The sequence below is a fragment of the Camarhynchus parvulus genome, chromosome 3 (assembly GCF_901933205.1).
Source record: "Camarhynchus parvulus chromosome 3, STF_HiC, whole genome shotgun sequence".
Taxonomy (NCBI): Eukaryota; Metazoa; Chordata; class Aves; order Passeriformes; family Thraupidae; genus Camarhynchus; species Camarhynchus parvulus.
Window position 1 is genome coordinate 82,674,649 of NC_044573.1, and position 16,174 is coordinate 82,690,822.

The following is a 16,174-nucleotide window of genomic DNA, read 5'->3' on the forward strand; positions in this document are numbered from 1 at the left end:
GTCGTCGTCCTCCTCTTCCTCCTCCTCCTCTCCCGGCCCCGCTGGGAGCGCTTCCAGGCAGCGGCGCGCCTGGAGCCCAGGAAGCCGCCTCGCCACCCGGGACCGCCCGTGCCAAGAATCGGCGAAAGAGGCGGCACGCCCGCTCCCTCCCTCTCCCGAGACCCACTCCAGCCGCCTCTCCGCGGGCTTCCCGGCCGGCGGGAACAGAAATAGCCTTCCCCTTCCCCGGCAGCTCGCCCCCGCCCCAACACCTCCCCTTCCCCGCCGCAGCCGGGCCCGGAGTTCCCGGTAAACAGGCGGCTTCCCCGCCCGCCCCCCGCGGGGCTGCGGCCGCGGGCCGGGGACCCGCCTGACGAGAGCTGCGCCAGGAACATCAATATTTCAGAGGCTCCTCAGCGCGGTTCTAATTAAAGGCTCGGGCGATGCGCGCACCCCCCCGCCTCGTCCCCATCTTCCCGCCGCCCCCTCCCACTCCAAACACACACACTTGGGACCGTCTCCTTACGTCGGAGAGCAGCGAAGGAGTGACTGAGCTCTGCCCGGGAGAACCGAGCAGGGGGAGGGACGGGGGGGACCGGGGCGGGAGGGGAGAGAGGGCGGGAAGGGGGGGCTTGTGCAAGCAGCGACGCTCCCGAGGTTGCCAAGTGGACTTTTATTGTTTTCCACCCACTTCCAAGTCGATACTATCTGCCGTCTCATGTCCATCCTATAGCCTATATAAGCGGCTGCGCTGGGGCTGGCGGCGATGGAGTAGTTTGTGGATACGGCGGGAGCGCAGGGACGGGAGGGGGGCGGGCGGGCCAGCCGCGGAATACTCGGACTCCCTGCCGTTCGCGGGCTGCTGCCGTCCGGGGAGCGGCTCCCGGGGGAAGACACCTCGGCGTCTGGGACAGAGACACAGGTAAAGAGGCCGGCGAGCGCCAGCAGCCTTCTTCCCCTCTTGTTTCCCTCCCCACGCCCCCATCCCTCCCGCCCCGCCGGGCCGAAGCGCTGCGTGCGGCGGGACCGGTGACAGCCGGACCCCGCCAGGGCTGGCAGGGCAGAGCCACCGCACGGACCGGCCGTGTGTGAGGGTCGGTCAGTCGTCCGAAGGCGAGCGGCTCTGGGCATGATGCTGGCCGCTACTCGTGCAGGGAAGGGGAGCGGGAAAAGGGACAGAAAATGGGGAGACTGGCGGTGCTGTCCCCTGCCCCGGCCGGCTGCCCCCCAGCCGCGCACCTCCTGTCCCGCCGCTCCTGCCCGCAGCCCGGCCGCGGAGGCCCGCAGCGAGAGTGTGGACAGCTGTCGCGGCTCTCCAGCAGAAACTTCGGGGAAAGTTGTCGCCCCTCGCCTGTGCTCCTCCGCTCCACGGCGGGGCGGGGAGAGGCGGGGCGGAACGCCCGTCCCGCCGGGGATCTGCTCCGGCGGGGCACCCCCAGCCTGGCCCCGCTCCGGGGCTGCGCCCCCGCCCTCCCGCGCGGCCCGGCGCCGGCTGCGGGGAGGGCGGGCCGCGCTGCCCGCGGCGCTGGGGGCTCTGCCCGCGGGCCGGGCGCTGAGGGGCGCGGGGGCAGCGGCCGAGCCCCGCGGACCCCCCGCCCCGTCCCGCTCCGCCAGCCCCCGCAGCCCCGAACGGTCTGTGCCCCGCCTTGTGTAACCTGCCAAGCGGCCGCCGCTCTTTTCTCCGCTAGTGTTTCCGATTTCACCCCCACGAGTCTCCCTACTTTCGACCCACCCCCAATTTTCTCTTCCAGTGAAACAAGAGACCTCACATAGCAGCGGATCCTTCCTCTTCATCCCCTCATGCACTCTTCAGGTCGGACTGCAATGAGTGGACTGAGGTCTTCTGGGCTGCTGGGGCTTGTACTCTTAATGCTCTCAGCAGGATACTGCAAAGAAAAAACAGACTCCACAGATTTGAAGGACAAGCAAAGTCTCTTAAATCTCATCATGGAGATCATTCAGGAACTGAAAAGGTATCACCTGGAGAAGGACAGTGGGATGCCATACTTCTCCAAGCATGACTATAACTTGGATCGAAGGGAAGTGGCTGACTATGGAGGGTACCAGGACGAGCAGAGAGTTGGTAAGTCACAGTCCATTTTTTTTCCCTAGGGTGCCTCGGTGAATGAGATAATGCATCAGGTTACTAATTTTGTATTAAGAATTCACCACTTGAAATACGTGCAGATTCCATTTGGTATCAGAAACAGACACAGATGGCAAATTTGGACTAGAAAACCTCCATTCACCTCTCAGAGCCTTTTACTCTCTGGATAATGAACTCAACTGAAAGTCCAACTTCCTGTGGCTTTGAACAAAACCTAATTATAGGGGAAAAGACTTAAATGGGCTGAAATCAAGGAAACAAGGGATGAAAACGCTTTTTTCCTGGAAGGTTACCACTTATTATCATGTGCTTGGTTTAAGCGTTTCTTGGAAATGACCCTGGCAAGAATTCTCCTGCAGGACTGTAGTATGTCCTTAAAGACCTTACATATAGAAGTCTTCCCCACAGCTCAGCTTCACTGAACTGAGTTGTTCGCCCTGCTTGTTAGTTCCTTTTGTACTCCAGAGGTAGCACCTTTGAAATACTAGGGAGCTGAGACAGTACTCCTCTGTCACTGTGCAGGCTGTGACCAGTTTGGGACACTCCTGCAGCCATCCTTCTGCTCGTTTGATTGGCTCCTATCTAACCTGCTTAGTTTGGGGATGTACTTCTGTGCACTCAGTTGAAACTTGATTTAGTTCCTCCTGCTGCCATGTCTAATTTAGTGTTCCCTGTCACTCCCAAGCCATTGCAGTGTTACTGCTGCTCATCTGACCCCTCCAACTGAAAGTGACTTTTTGAATATTTTCCAGCAAATATCTACTCAACTTTTCCCAAACTGGCTTTCGTTTTGATAGTATGCTGTTTATTTTGTCTTTATTGATCTTTTAAAGCTTCATTGTACCTTTTTGCCATTCCCATTCATACTCAAATATCCTTAAAATTTGCATTTATTGGTGGTTGTCATGAAGATGTTGCTTCTCTCTCTATTTGGATGATTAATGAATGCACAGAGGAAGAGAGTTCTGTTCTCCTTAAGGTCAACACAGGAGAGAACATTTTGTTTTACAAATGTTGAAGAGTCAAAGAGGCCAGATTAAGCAGGGAACTGTGATGTGCACAACTCTAAATGTCATCTTGGGACATGGGCATAGTTTTGGTCACCCTGTTGGTGCAAAACATCTGGCTTATGTTATCTACAAAATTAATAATCCTGCTTCAGAGTTGATTAGTTAGTAGCATTGTTACTGATTTTGAAGCAGGATTTTTCACTCTGTTATTATGATGGAGTTCTTCCCAGTAACTCTGAAAAGGAACTACTAGTTAGAGTCTTTCGTTTCAGTTTTGGCATCACTTTTCTAGTGAGCTTGTCCCATGGGAAGTTTCTGAGTGAAGCATGTGTGTTTTAATGCTCTTTATGACATAATTAGGTCAAATAGGATAAGGTCAATTTTACTTACACCGACTAAAGTTAGAAGAAAATGAAGAATGACTTTCGAGAAGTGTCTAAATTCACAAGTGAATCGGATCTGGATGGAAATGCTCTCTGCTTTATATCTGATAAGAGGTGCCAGGGGAATGAAAAGGCTGCTCAGGCATTCATGGTCAAGTAAATAAAGCACCATATAGTGTATCATACACAATCAGCACTAAGCCATCAGCACAGAGTTTGTAACAGAAAGCAATCAAAGATAGCTGTAAATCAGGAAGTCACAAGCAGGGGTTAGGGCTAAAATGGATTTCAGTAAACTAGTTTCATTTTGCCATCTGCTGAACACAAAACACAAGGCGGTAAACCACAAACATAGGGAGCCAGAAGAGAGCAATTTGCTTGGAATAATTTCCTGTGAATTTTATTTACTGCTGGGGGAGGGAGGGAAGATTCCTGTAAGTAGATCAATCCAGTTTCATGATTACAGTAGAGCAGTGGTTCTACAGACATACCTGGGACAGAATAGTGGTTACGTTTGTATAAGAGAATTAGAAGACACAACCCCAGATTGGAATATATCATTGAGTCTTTAACACTTGTGTAATATGAAAGAATTTAAATCTAGATAAACTTCATAATATAGTTCATAGAGAACTAAAATGTGACTCTTAGTATATAGCGATCATCATTAATGATTTCTCACCTAACAGACATTGTTTCATCAGTACTGTGTTTCACAGAGCATTTTACAAGGTCTCCTTATGTGACGTGACTGCTTGCAGTTTGGCCTACTGTATGCAAAGGACTTTTGCCCTGCATACACCTCTCAAGACATACTGGTGATGTTGCTGCACAGAGTATTCCCTGTCTTCATACTGTGCTTGGCAAGCATAGGTCCAGTGCAGCAGAGTAACGCTATTCTTTTTTCCGTCCCACAGAAATAGTTCCCAGAGATCTGAGGATGAAAGACAAGTTCTTGAAGCATTTAACAGGTATGTTTTAATTTTGCGTTGGTATCCCTATTTCACTTACATACCATAAGCTACATTGCTCTTCTTGTGAGCTGTGCTGATTCATAACTTATTTTTCTTTATCTTTCAGGTCCACTCTACTTTAGTCCAAAATGTAGCAAACACTTTCATCGACTTTATCACAATACGAGGGATTGTACCATCCCAGCATGTAAGTAACAAAAGCAGGCACTTCCCTAAAATGAGAGGAAACTCTAAAATTTACCAGTTCTATCAAGTATCAGTAGTGATACAATGTCAGAATGCATTCCCTGCAAAGAAAAATTTGGACTGCTTTAAAATGTACAAAGTATTCTCTACAGCTTTGCTAGAACAGCATCAGCATTACAGAGAGGAAAATAGAAATAAAACTTTCAGTGTACTTGCAAATACACTGTGTAGAATGGCTGTAAACACTGCATCCTTAGGTACTGATGTATTTGCCTCATGGGTTCCAAACCATGTGTTTGCTTTTCCTTTCACAAATATCTCATATTTAATTTTTAGTGCTGTAAATTCAAGACAGGATCACAAATCCAGGTGGGGTTATTTTACTTTTCAGTGATTATATATGTAGGACACATTTTATAGACATTTTCTATTTTGACTATTTAGCTACTAGTCTACCAGTGATGTTAACAATGAATCTTTGCAACACTTGTCTTCAGTGAATTATAAAAGTATAACTTGTTAGCTTAGGGAAAAAAAAAAGTGCTGATGGACACAACTAAGCAAAAGCCGCTCATGATGCCTCATCACTGTTGGCAGCACAGAGAATTAAATAAAAATCAAGCACTGACATTTATCAGTCAGTAGATGTGACTCCAGATTCATACTGAGGTGGACTTGTTGAGTAAGCAGATGCTATTTTAGTACAGCCTTTTCAGAATGGAAGCACACTTTATTTTACTTGTCTGAGGTCAACCAGTTGGGTCAGTAGCAGAGCTGGGAATAGAAACAAGAGTTACAGATTCCAAGTTTCTAGTATTAATAAATATTTCAGCCTAGTGCTTTTTAAAGGCATATTTGGTAAGAATTGTGCACATTTTCTCTATTTGTAAGGCTTCAGATCAGGAATTCCTTGGAAACACAAGGATTTCTAGATGACAGGTAACCAGATCACCCTCTGTTTACATGGGTGGAGATGTGAGTTGTTCATAACTTCTCTGTTCTGAACAAGCAATGGTCATATTACCTTTTTCATAAGGATCACAACACAAACGTCATTTGGCTTGGCACTAATGAGTGCTCCAAGCTATGAAGCTAAAAACTAGTGGGCCTTAAAGGCTCTAAATTAGCCTTTTCCTCCTGACAGGTGACATATCCACCAACAAAATGTCTGGATAATGGAGGATCATTTGTATGAGTGGCAATTATACCATAACTATGCTGTGAGTTGGGATTGTTAACATTTCATCTCCAGATGAAACATTAGATGTAGTTACCCATTAATGAAATAAAGCCTAAAAGAAGTGAACGTCATGTATTGGGCTGGACTGACTAGCATATCTTTAAAGTAACTTTCTTCTAGGAAAATGAGATAAACAGCCTGCCTTAATTTTTCATGCACAGAACAATATTACTTTTTGATAATATCCTGACTTCAAATTATACTGTTCCTTGTGTATAGAGATCTGAAGGCCAAACAGCAAAGAAACTAAAAGTGTCTCTGATGCTGCAGTGTGGTGGTAGCTAGTACAAAAGCATTGTGTTGGCATACTTTCTAGTACTTTTTACAGTATAGTAGCATTGTACCTGAAAAATAATTTACTTTTCTGTTTGACCATAACCAACTTTCAAAATATTTTCTTTCAGTTTTTCATGGAAAAAAAAAAAAACCTTTTGAGTAATTTCTTTAGTTTTGCATTGGTTCTGTGTCTTACTATGAATGCATCAAAAAGTTGATGATACCTAAAATATGAATTACTAACAATAGGACTTCAGTGGAAAAAACATTTTTACTAGTTTTAAGATGAAACTTCATGCTCCTATGAATGTCTATCATGTGGTCGTCTACTTGGGCTGGACTTAAGATTTGTATGAATAGAAGATGTTATTTGTCTAATTTAAGTGTTCCCAGGAAGAAAAATCTGTTGGAGAGTGGCATTACTTAATATTAAGTTGACAGACTTGCTCATTGAAGGCTGGATTTAAAGGTGGATGAGCACTATTTATTCTTTCTCTAATATGGAAATACTAGAGTCACATGTTTAGATCCTGCACGGAAGCACAGGCACAGATGTATAAATTTTAATACATACATACATACACTTGGAGAGCCCCCAAGCACTTTCATGCTGTTTGTTTACAGATAGAACATGTGCAGAAGTCAGTTGCATAGTTAGACGTGCCATTAGACATGGCTTTTAGTTATTACCCAATTTGAATACATTCCTCTTTTAAGTCAAAAGAGTTGATTTTTATTCTGTTGCAAACGAAGGTATTCATTGAACTTTGCTATGACACTAATTTGGACACTGAAAACGATTTTGATTTTTAAAGGCAAATTTGATTACTTTGGTAATCTAGTAATGCTTTTTTTCATACAGACTATAAAAGATGTGCCAGGCTTCTTACTCGATTGGCAGTAAGCCCTATGTGCATGGAAGGATAAAGGTAAGCTTTTTCTTAGCAGAAATGACATTCCACTGAATAGCAAAGCAGCAGATGTTGTGTTTCATACATGAAAATTCATGGGAGTATAATAACAACTGTCCTTGAGATAAGGTGTTCTCCTCCCAGAGGACTTGAAGTAACTGGCTTAATCTGGCAAATTTTGGCATTAAGGAAAGGGTACCCCCTACTGGAAGTCATTACATAAACGTCCATGTGCATCATCTGTGAATTATTTATAGCAGCATACAGTTAGCAGATAGTGAATTTGTTGTTACAGAACAAAACACAGCAGCTGTGGCTTATTTTTCAAGAGTTTACTCAGTACACAACTGCCTGTATCAGCAGCAGCCACCACCCTTTTATGTGTGCAGCTGTAGATCTGTGCTGTACTCAGTAGTATGAGTTAATATATACATAGCTGTACACATCAAAGCTTCATAAATGCAGATAGGTCACAGGTGCTTTTACAGCAATTCAGTTAAAATGTACTGATAGTAGCATTGATAAACTATCTTGAAGCTATTTGGATTTTTTGGGATTTCCTTGTGTACACGTCTCATATCTAGAGGTTAATTCCCTCCTTCTTTGCCTTGATGGGCCTATATTTGCCACAAATACTTGGGAAATTTCATCATGCACCAAAATAAAAACAAAAGCCAATTAACCAAATCAAAAATCACTCCCAAACTCCCTGTAGAGAACTATAACATAAGAATACAGAAGGACTAATTTACATTCTGTTTTCAACCTTTAGCTGAGACAAAATGTGATCTTGGACAAAGGGATAAATAAGAACCATGTAGATTTGTCAGCAACAAATGCTGTCAAACCAAGATACTTTAACTCTGTGACAAAATACACATCTTGTGGAAGGAATCTGTGAGAAAAGTAATAAATATTAAGCATTTTATTTTAAGCATTGACACTGTTTTGCACTTCACTCTCACAATTAAGCTGGGGAAATAGGATCAAGATAAATGTAAAAATGACTGGAAAAAATACGTAAGTTGTTGGTGCTTCAGTGTCAAAACTGGAAAAATGTACTGACCAATGTCACACAGCTTCATTATGGGTTTGATATTGTTCAGTATTTTCATTAATAACTTGGGTAGTAGAATACTGTATTCATGTATTTCAGTATTATAGGACAAGCAACCATGACAAAGTACAACCTTGAAATTAGAAGTAATCTTGGAAAATAAGCCAAATAGTCTAAAACCAGGATGACAGATAAAGAGCAGAATTATGAAGTCCTGTAGGATTATTCAACTGCAGAAATACATGGAATTTGGTGAATAGTTAGATAGTACTGTTGAAAACAGAGGTTGTTGTGGACTGCGAACTAAGCAAGACAGCAATGTTACGCTTGAAGGAAGTCAAACAATACTGGAATGTGTAAGTAGAATCACAGTTTATGAAACTCCTGACACAATTACTGTTACTGGAATACTATATTTAATTAAAGGCATCACACTTGAAGACATATAAGGTCTTCTTGTGTGAGTCCGAAGAAGAGCACCATGGATGACCAAAGGTTTAGAAAACTCAGTATACAAGAACAGTTACAGGAATTAGGATTATTTAATCTAAAGAAAACATGACTGCAGGAAAACCTGATGGAGCTATTCAATCTCATGAAAGGTTTCTACAGGTCATTCCCTATATCTAGTCTGGATAAATGAGACTTAATTTGTTTAACTTTGCAAATAGATGAATAATATTATTACCAATGCTAATAAACAGATACATCAGAGTGTAAAATTATTTTCTCCCATTCTTTAGAAAATTTTATCTGTATCTTAATAATCTGCCATGTAAACATGAAATTGCAATATGAAGGAATAGCAACTAAAGTAGTTCACATCTCAAGCTGGGAGTCTATTTAAAAATATCCTTTTCTCAAACAACCTTTGCACAACATATTTCAATGTCAGCAACAACTGTCCACTTCTTTTATTCACACAGACACAAATCAGTGGTGGTAGACTCCTTAAGCAGCCTCACTTAGCAGAAAGGAAGACTATCCTCTACCACATACATCTAGAGATGCACAGGTGTCTGTAGGATTAAGCCTCTTTTCTCCTCAAGGCTTTCCCACTGCATCAGTTAAATTTGTGTAAAACAAATTAGGTTTCCTGTTTTGTTCAGTATCTGATTTTTGTTTCATTGCAGGTTTGTAAGTGGGTTGAGCTATAAACAGACTAATACTTTGGCAAACTAGTAGTTTTATTGGATTTTTCAGATCTGTGGACATCTATCCATGTTTAGAGATCAATTTGATGAGAAGAAAAATACAAATTTATTTTTATTTGTACTTACAGTGCATTTTGGACTAGCACAGCTTTAAAGCACACAAGACATTGAAACTCAGAGCTCAGATCAAACAAGGAAATAATATGTGAAAACAGGAGTTAGACATGTTACTGTCACAACACATTCCTATGTGGCACATGTGTGTTTGTGGTGTGACATGTCTTTCGGAGCCTTAACTTTTTCTTATGTATCCTATACATATGTAACTGAGCTCCATCTTCTCTTTTTTTTAGAGTGTATATTCCCTTTCTGCCTGTCCTACAGACATGAGCAATGCAGGGACCCAGTAACAGCCCTTCAACTTGTTGAGATTGCATGAGTGAAGCCAGAGCAGCAGATCTGTATTATCACATCTCCCAGTTGTCTTTTTTTTTCCAGTCAGCCTCCCAGGCTGTATTCCCTGGCTGCCACCAGCACCATCACTAATTAATTTTATTCTGTAACCCCTTCTCATGGTCAACACAGCTATGCTAGAGTCCTGTCCTTGATGCTTCTTTGTTTGTTCTGTTCTTCAGCCTCTTTCTTCTGCCAGCTTCCTAATAGTTCCCATGCTTCATGCTTGCTTTGCTCCACTCCATGCAGATACATCCCACAACTGTTAGGTTGTCCATATCTGCAGTAGGTAAGAGATGCCAGGAACACAATTCCCAAAGTCTTCACCTATATAAAGTTCACAATTCAGATCATGAGCATTTCTGGTGACAGACAGTGATGAATCTGAAAACTCCTTTGACAGCGTTTGTCAAAGCCACTCGGCCACAGTCATATAGATTTTATTGCTTCTGTTTGAAAACCTCAGGTGCTACTGTTGGTGCTCCATCCCTTTTCCATTACCTGTCCTATACATGTTTGCTAGAGACCAACACTGATCTCATAACTTACTTGGAATACTTCTTGCACTGTGAGGAGGAGTTTGGGGACTGTGGACTGCATTATCACATCTTATTACATACTTTTGTTTTGAAGATTTCTTCTAATTTCTGTACTGACAAATGTTAATGTGGTTTTAAAAACTTTTAAAGCCTCTACAGCTATTTCAAATAAACAAAGTAAAGCTAATGACACACTTTTACACTAATAAACACAAGACTGGTGCAAGTAGTTGGAGTCTCAGGGTATGCAGAGAAAATGAGGTTTATATATTATAAAAAGTGTGTTAAAGAAATCTACCAGTTGCTTGTTCCTTTAAGATGAAGATGCAAATAATTAATATTTGTACATACAGTTCAAATACCTGTTGCAAAATTCGTAATAAGCTTCAAACTGAAATTTCCTTTGGAACTCCAAAAAATCTCTGTAGATTCCTCAAGATGTATTGATCATACTAGTAATGTATGAGACAAATGCTGAAAATACAAGATAAAGTTGGAAACTTAAAATACTCCACTAAATATACCATTCCTATACACCATATTTTATATCAATTTTTTCAAATTATTCTTAAACCAAGATATTTGGGCACTTCAATTTTGCTTCAAATATTTTGTAACAATGGAAACAACAGCCCTTAATTGCATTCTCCTTTGCTGCTGCTTTCTCAGAGTAACATCAAGTGCATTGAAATGTCAGACACTTGAATTCCATAAAAGTGAAGGTGAAATTAAAGATGAGAGGATTGTGTATTATTCAGTGAAGGCCTGTTTTTTTCTAGAAATTGTAGCTTGATCTGTTTTATACATCTGCTCAGGGCATGTTCAATCACCTCTTCATGATGCCAGGAATTGCTTCCCAAGTTAACTAATTTAAGACTTTTCTCAGAACTACTGCTTTGAGTTAAAAAGGCAGCCAGTGTTTATGGTTACTAGTGTGGCATCATCCAGGTTTATTAAAAGGCAGCTCACAGTTTTCCTTGCTGTGAGATGTCTGTGGCTAGCACCAGATGGAACATTCAGAGCTTCATAATCTTCAGTGCATGGATGTCTGTGATCACATTACAGCACCTGGGTGTGCAAACCTGGGAAAAGAATTTTTTTGTATATAAGTATGACGAGGTTCTGCTACAAAATCCTACTGGCACAGTATTTTAAAGTTTATATTGATATTTAAACCACTAAGTTCTTCTCATATAGGTTAGCTTTTTCTTACAGAGTTTATCATCATGCACAGGTAATAAGCAGAATCAAATCTGGAAAGCTGCAATATGCCTTTATAATAGCTTTCATATGTGCTTTTAAAAATTAGCACAATTGGCTGGGGAGTTGTATAGTTACCTATGTTCTCAACAGAGGCAGTAGTCAGATTGCATTCAGGATCTCCTCTAAGACTATCCATCATCCTTCAGCTAAGTTCCAGCCTAATATTTGTAGACTGATGCATATAACAGACTATATGAAATTAAAAAAAAAAAGAAGTAGAACAGATTTATCAATGCTAAACACTGGGGGTTTCTGAAAACACCAGGGGTTTAGAAAACTGTGATTAGGTGATACAAAACTGTCAAGTTCCCCTACAAAAGCAAGTGTAGATGAGATGACAAATGAGCATCCTAACCACTGTTTTTCACCCCCAGTGAGCTGCATATTCCCATTAGTAATGAAAAAAGTTTTTATTACATTTTCAGTGTTTAACTTGTAGATTGTATCATACACTGATCAAACCAAAAGCATGTTAATTTCTTCTAAACATCACTTTTTAACATTATAGCTTAAATAGAGTACAGTAGGAGCATACATACAGAAAATAAGCTAGATGAAAATGAAAGGCAAGGAAAATATACATCAGTTTCCTCCTCTAAGGAAGGATATTAAAAAAAAAATAGAAGTAATTGTCCTATCTGCAAAGCCAGAAAAAAACCCTAGATTACATTAAGATTTTCTGTAACATTATTACATTTCCTAAATAGCTTTCAAAAATTGCAAAACTAAATCTTTAAATACTACTAACAAGTATTTCTGTATGCACCAATAGCTTGATTTTCAATGGATTATGTCAAGTCCAACTGACTTTGCATACAAATGATTCCATTACAAATTATACTTAAGCAGTAGAAAATGTAGAGAAGCTCAGAGTATCAGAGAATTCACACTGATCATGGGGAAGACAGTTACCTGTGTTCAGACAGACAATATGAAAGTTTTAACTCTGAAAAATATCAGCAGAATTCTAGTATCAGATTATCACTGGTTTTTATCTCCACCACGGATTTTTGATGGCTGTAAAACACCAAAGCTTCATCTGGGTCTGTTTGCATGTAAGAGTCTTTCAGCTGTGTAGTTCCTGCTGGCTGAAAAAACATTGTACATTTTTTATTTCTAAATAAGAACAACAATAGGCATAGAAACACTTGAAACTGGGTGGACAGACTTGCAACATTCAGTGCTCACCTGTCTAGAAGAGGATAGACTTTTAGATATGTGTATGTGCAGTACACTACATTTTCTTACAAGCTTTAAAGGTGTGGGGGAGTAAGGTTGTGAAAACCTTCGCTGCTCAACTTCTGAATCAACATTTCTAGAATACAGACAAAATTACATACATAAGCAGTGTGGAAACCTGTAATTTTGTATTGGAGATTGTGATATCAGTGTCATAGGCATGACAGTGATCTCATTCCAAGACACTCTTCTGGAAGACTTCAGGCAGCAAATCGAACCACTGCAGCTCCTGCTTAGTTTGTGGTGGCTCAGTGTTGGCATGTTCCAGGGGCTATAGTTATACAAGCAACTCTTAAAAAGTTACTTCTATTTGTTTCTTGTTTGTATGAGTCCAAGTTTCTTCACAAAAGGGCCCAATGAAATATCAAATCCTTTAGATCCTTCAAACTAGGCATGCCATGAACAGCTCCTGACACCAAGGCATTTAGAAAGCATTTTGCAATCTGTTAATGCTATTCCTGAGGTGTATTCACTTCTTGACTTCACAGATGCAGTCATTGGAACAGATTAACTATGAGTACATTTTTAATAGGTAGAACTGAATCTCCCCAGTGTCTATCAAAAATGAACCATCAGAGAAAATGATGCTTTCCAGAATTTTAGCCTTGATTAACAAAGCATTAATGTTACAGTTCAGTCAGGCTGATATGAACTGAGGTAAATCTAAAATTCACTACTGATCTTTCCAAAGTTATTACTGAATTCTCCAGTTTTAGTTGCCATTTTCACGATGATAAACACAATCTCAAGCACATGTATGTGAGTATAAAAATGATGAAAGTCAATTTCTTCTTTCTTTTAATCCGCCAGATCTTATTACCACAACAAGGAACACCAAGAACCAAGAGAAGTGCCTTGGAAACCAACAGGGAAACAGAACTTACTACCTTTTAGCGAATTCCATTGTGAACAAGAGATTTATTTTTGCAGATTGACAGACTACTTCCCATAATTCTTTTAACATGCATTTTGTATGTCATCAACAGTTTGCAGATTGACATTCTTTCCAGTAGCATAACTGCCAGTAGTACTTAATGCTCCATACCTAAAAACACACTACAATTGATGTGTAATGCTGCCAAAAATTATGTAAACACCAATATTTCACCAAGAAAATTCATGTTCTGTTGCTTAATCCTACAGTTTTAAGGAATGTTGTTTGTATATCTAGAACTACTAAAGATCTGCTCCACAGTAGTTGTGGTCACTTGATATCCTTCATGCTTATGCAATTTTTAAAAAGTTTGGTTAAAACAGACTTGCATTGGGGTCACATTGTACCCTGGAGTACAAACTGCATGACAAACAGGAATGTTATTCCAAGTAGACATACTTTTTGGGACAGTGGAGCATGGATTTTGTACACAAACACAAGCTGCCATTAATTTACTTTATATAATAAATGTATAAAACATTCCAGCGAACGTGCAATATGTAAATACTGTAAATAACAAGCGTAAGTAATAAAGTGTTTGGTATTAAGTTGTTCTCAGTTTGCTTTCTGGTCACTGCATCCAGGTTAAAAAACTACCTTCTGTCAGCTACTGTAATTTATCCACACTTCCATCTCTTTCCACAAAAAGTTCACTTGTGTAAGAAGGAAAGGTGTACTCTCCTCAGAGTTCAGTAACCTGGACACCCTGGATTTATGAGGATGGATAGATCTGTGTGTTTCAAACCCACAGAATGCCCAGACTACCAAGGCTGCCCAAATTCTCTACAGCATTTTAAAATGGAATATTTTTTAAGATTAACAGATGTTCTGATGTTTTTGTTTGGGTTTTGGCTTTGGTTTGGGGAGGGGCTTTCTGTTTGTTTTTTAATAATGTGCAGTCTGTTCATGATATTGCAAGGCAATCTAATCAGAAGATATCCAGGCAATCATTTTAGTCTTGTAGAATTTTTAAGGAGTTGGTGTTACTCCAAAAACTTTGGCATACATTTCCCTTTCTTCCTTAAATCAGATATTAAATCCAGTTGTCACAGTAAAAGGACTCAAACAGGAAGAAAAATTTTATGTGCAACCTATAAATCCATGTATTGGATTTGCATGGCCAGGTTTTGGTAGTGGAGGGGCTACAGGGGTGGCTTCTCGGAGCAGCCGCCAGAAGTTCTCCGTGTCCAGCAGAACCAATGCCAGACAGCTCCAGGATGGACGTGCTGGGCCAATCAGAAATGGTAACACCTATGGGATAACACAGTTGAGAAGGGAAAAGTTACTGCACAGTTACAATTGCAGCCAGAGAAGAGCAGGGTGAGAACATGAGAGGAACAGCTCTGCAGACACCAACCAGGGTCAGTGCAGGAGGGGCAGGAGGTGCTCCAGGCACCAGGGCTGAGATTCCCCTGCAGCCCCTGGTGCAGCCCATGGTGAGGCAGCTGTGCCCCTGCAGCCCATGGGGACCCACAGGGATGCAGAGATCCACCTGCAGCCCATGGAGGAGACCCACACTGGAGCAGGGGTGCCTGAGAGGAGGCTGTGACCCTGTGGGAGGCCCGTGCTGGAGCAGGGACCTGCAGGGCTGTGGAGAGAGGAGCCCACTCTGGAGCAGGTTTGCTGGTGGGACTTGTGACCCTGTGGGGGCCCCAGGCTGGAGCAGCCTATGCCTGAGGGCCTGCTCTCTGTGCAAGTGATCCACACTGCAGCAGTTTGGGGAGGAACTGGTGCGTGTGGGATGGACTCACATCGGAGAAGTTCATACAGAACTATTTCCAGTGGGGGGGACCCCATGTCAGAGTAGGGGAAGGACTCCTCCTCCTGAGCAGCAGCAACAAGCTGGGATGAACTGACCATAACCCCCATTCCCATCTCCCTGCACTGAATTTGTAATAATTTCAGTTAAAATCCTCAGCATGAGTCTGTCTTGTCCATGACATTATTTGGTGAGTGACCTCTCCCAGTTCTTATCTCAACCCATAAACCTTTCATTTTATTTCCTGTCCTCTCTCCAGTTGAAGAGGGGAGCAAGAGAGAGGCTCTGGTGGGTGCCTGGCATCCAGCCAGGGCCAACACACTACAAAAAAAACACTTTTATCTTAATACTGGCATTTATAGTTTCCATTCTATCCTCAGTTTGAACCACAAAATGTAAAACCAAAACCAAACACAACCCTCCTCACCCTGAGAACGATAGGAGCTGAGATTCTGGAAACTGCTTTCAGTGATGACTACATGCTAAGTTCCATGTCTCAGTGGATGCAATACCTGCCTGCAGAAAACATGGTTGTTAAAGGAATCAACTTCTATGGGATTCACTAAAGCTGCTCATCTGCAGTAAACGTGGGTGGAACTCTGAGCTTTGCTGTGGTTCCACTGACAAGACCACACACTAATACTTAACATGGGAGTTTAAAATATTGAAGCTTTCTTTTTCTAGTAGGATACCCAAAATCTGGCTAAACA

The 16,174-nt window shown here is 41.7% G+C and overlaps 1 protein-coding gene across 1 annotated transcript; it reads left to right on the top strand.

Annotated features, from left to right (window-relative positions):
* Positions 1-806: 806 nt before the first annotated feature.
* Positions 807-14,592, top strand: ALKAL2 (ALK and LTK ligand 2). The gene is made up of 6 exons (XM_030945588.1): positions 807-901; positions 1,731-2,062; positions 4,397-4,450; positions 4,560-4,640; positions 7,018-7,084; positions 13,582-14,592. Exons 2-5 carry the CDS (start codon positions 1,780-1,782, stop codon positions 7,080-7,082), a joined length of 483 nt encoding a protein of 160 aa, XP_030801448.1. The 5' UTR covers positions 807-901; positions 1,731-1,779; the 3' UTR covers positions 7,083-7,084; positions 13,582-14,592.
* The last annotated feature ends 1,582 nt before the right edge of the window (positions 14,593-16,174 follow it).

What these genes read in the sequence shown, in the direction of transcription:
- ALKAL2 (XM_030945588.1), top strand. Translation starts at nt 1,780, where the DNA reads ATGCACTCTTCAGGTCGGACTGCAATGAGTGGACTGAGGTCTTCTGGG. An exon ending in GTTCTTGAAGCATTTAACAG is followed by an intron (nt 4,451 to 4,559) that starts GTATGTTTTAAT and finishes TTTATCTTTCAG; the next exon opens with GTCCACTCTACTTTAGTCCA. An exon ending in GGATTGTACCATCCCAGCAT is followed by an intron (nt 4,641 to 7,017) that starts GTAAGTAACAAA and finishes TTTTTCATACAG; the next exon opens with ACTATAAAAGATGTGCCAGG.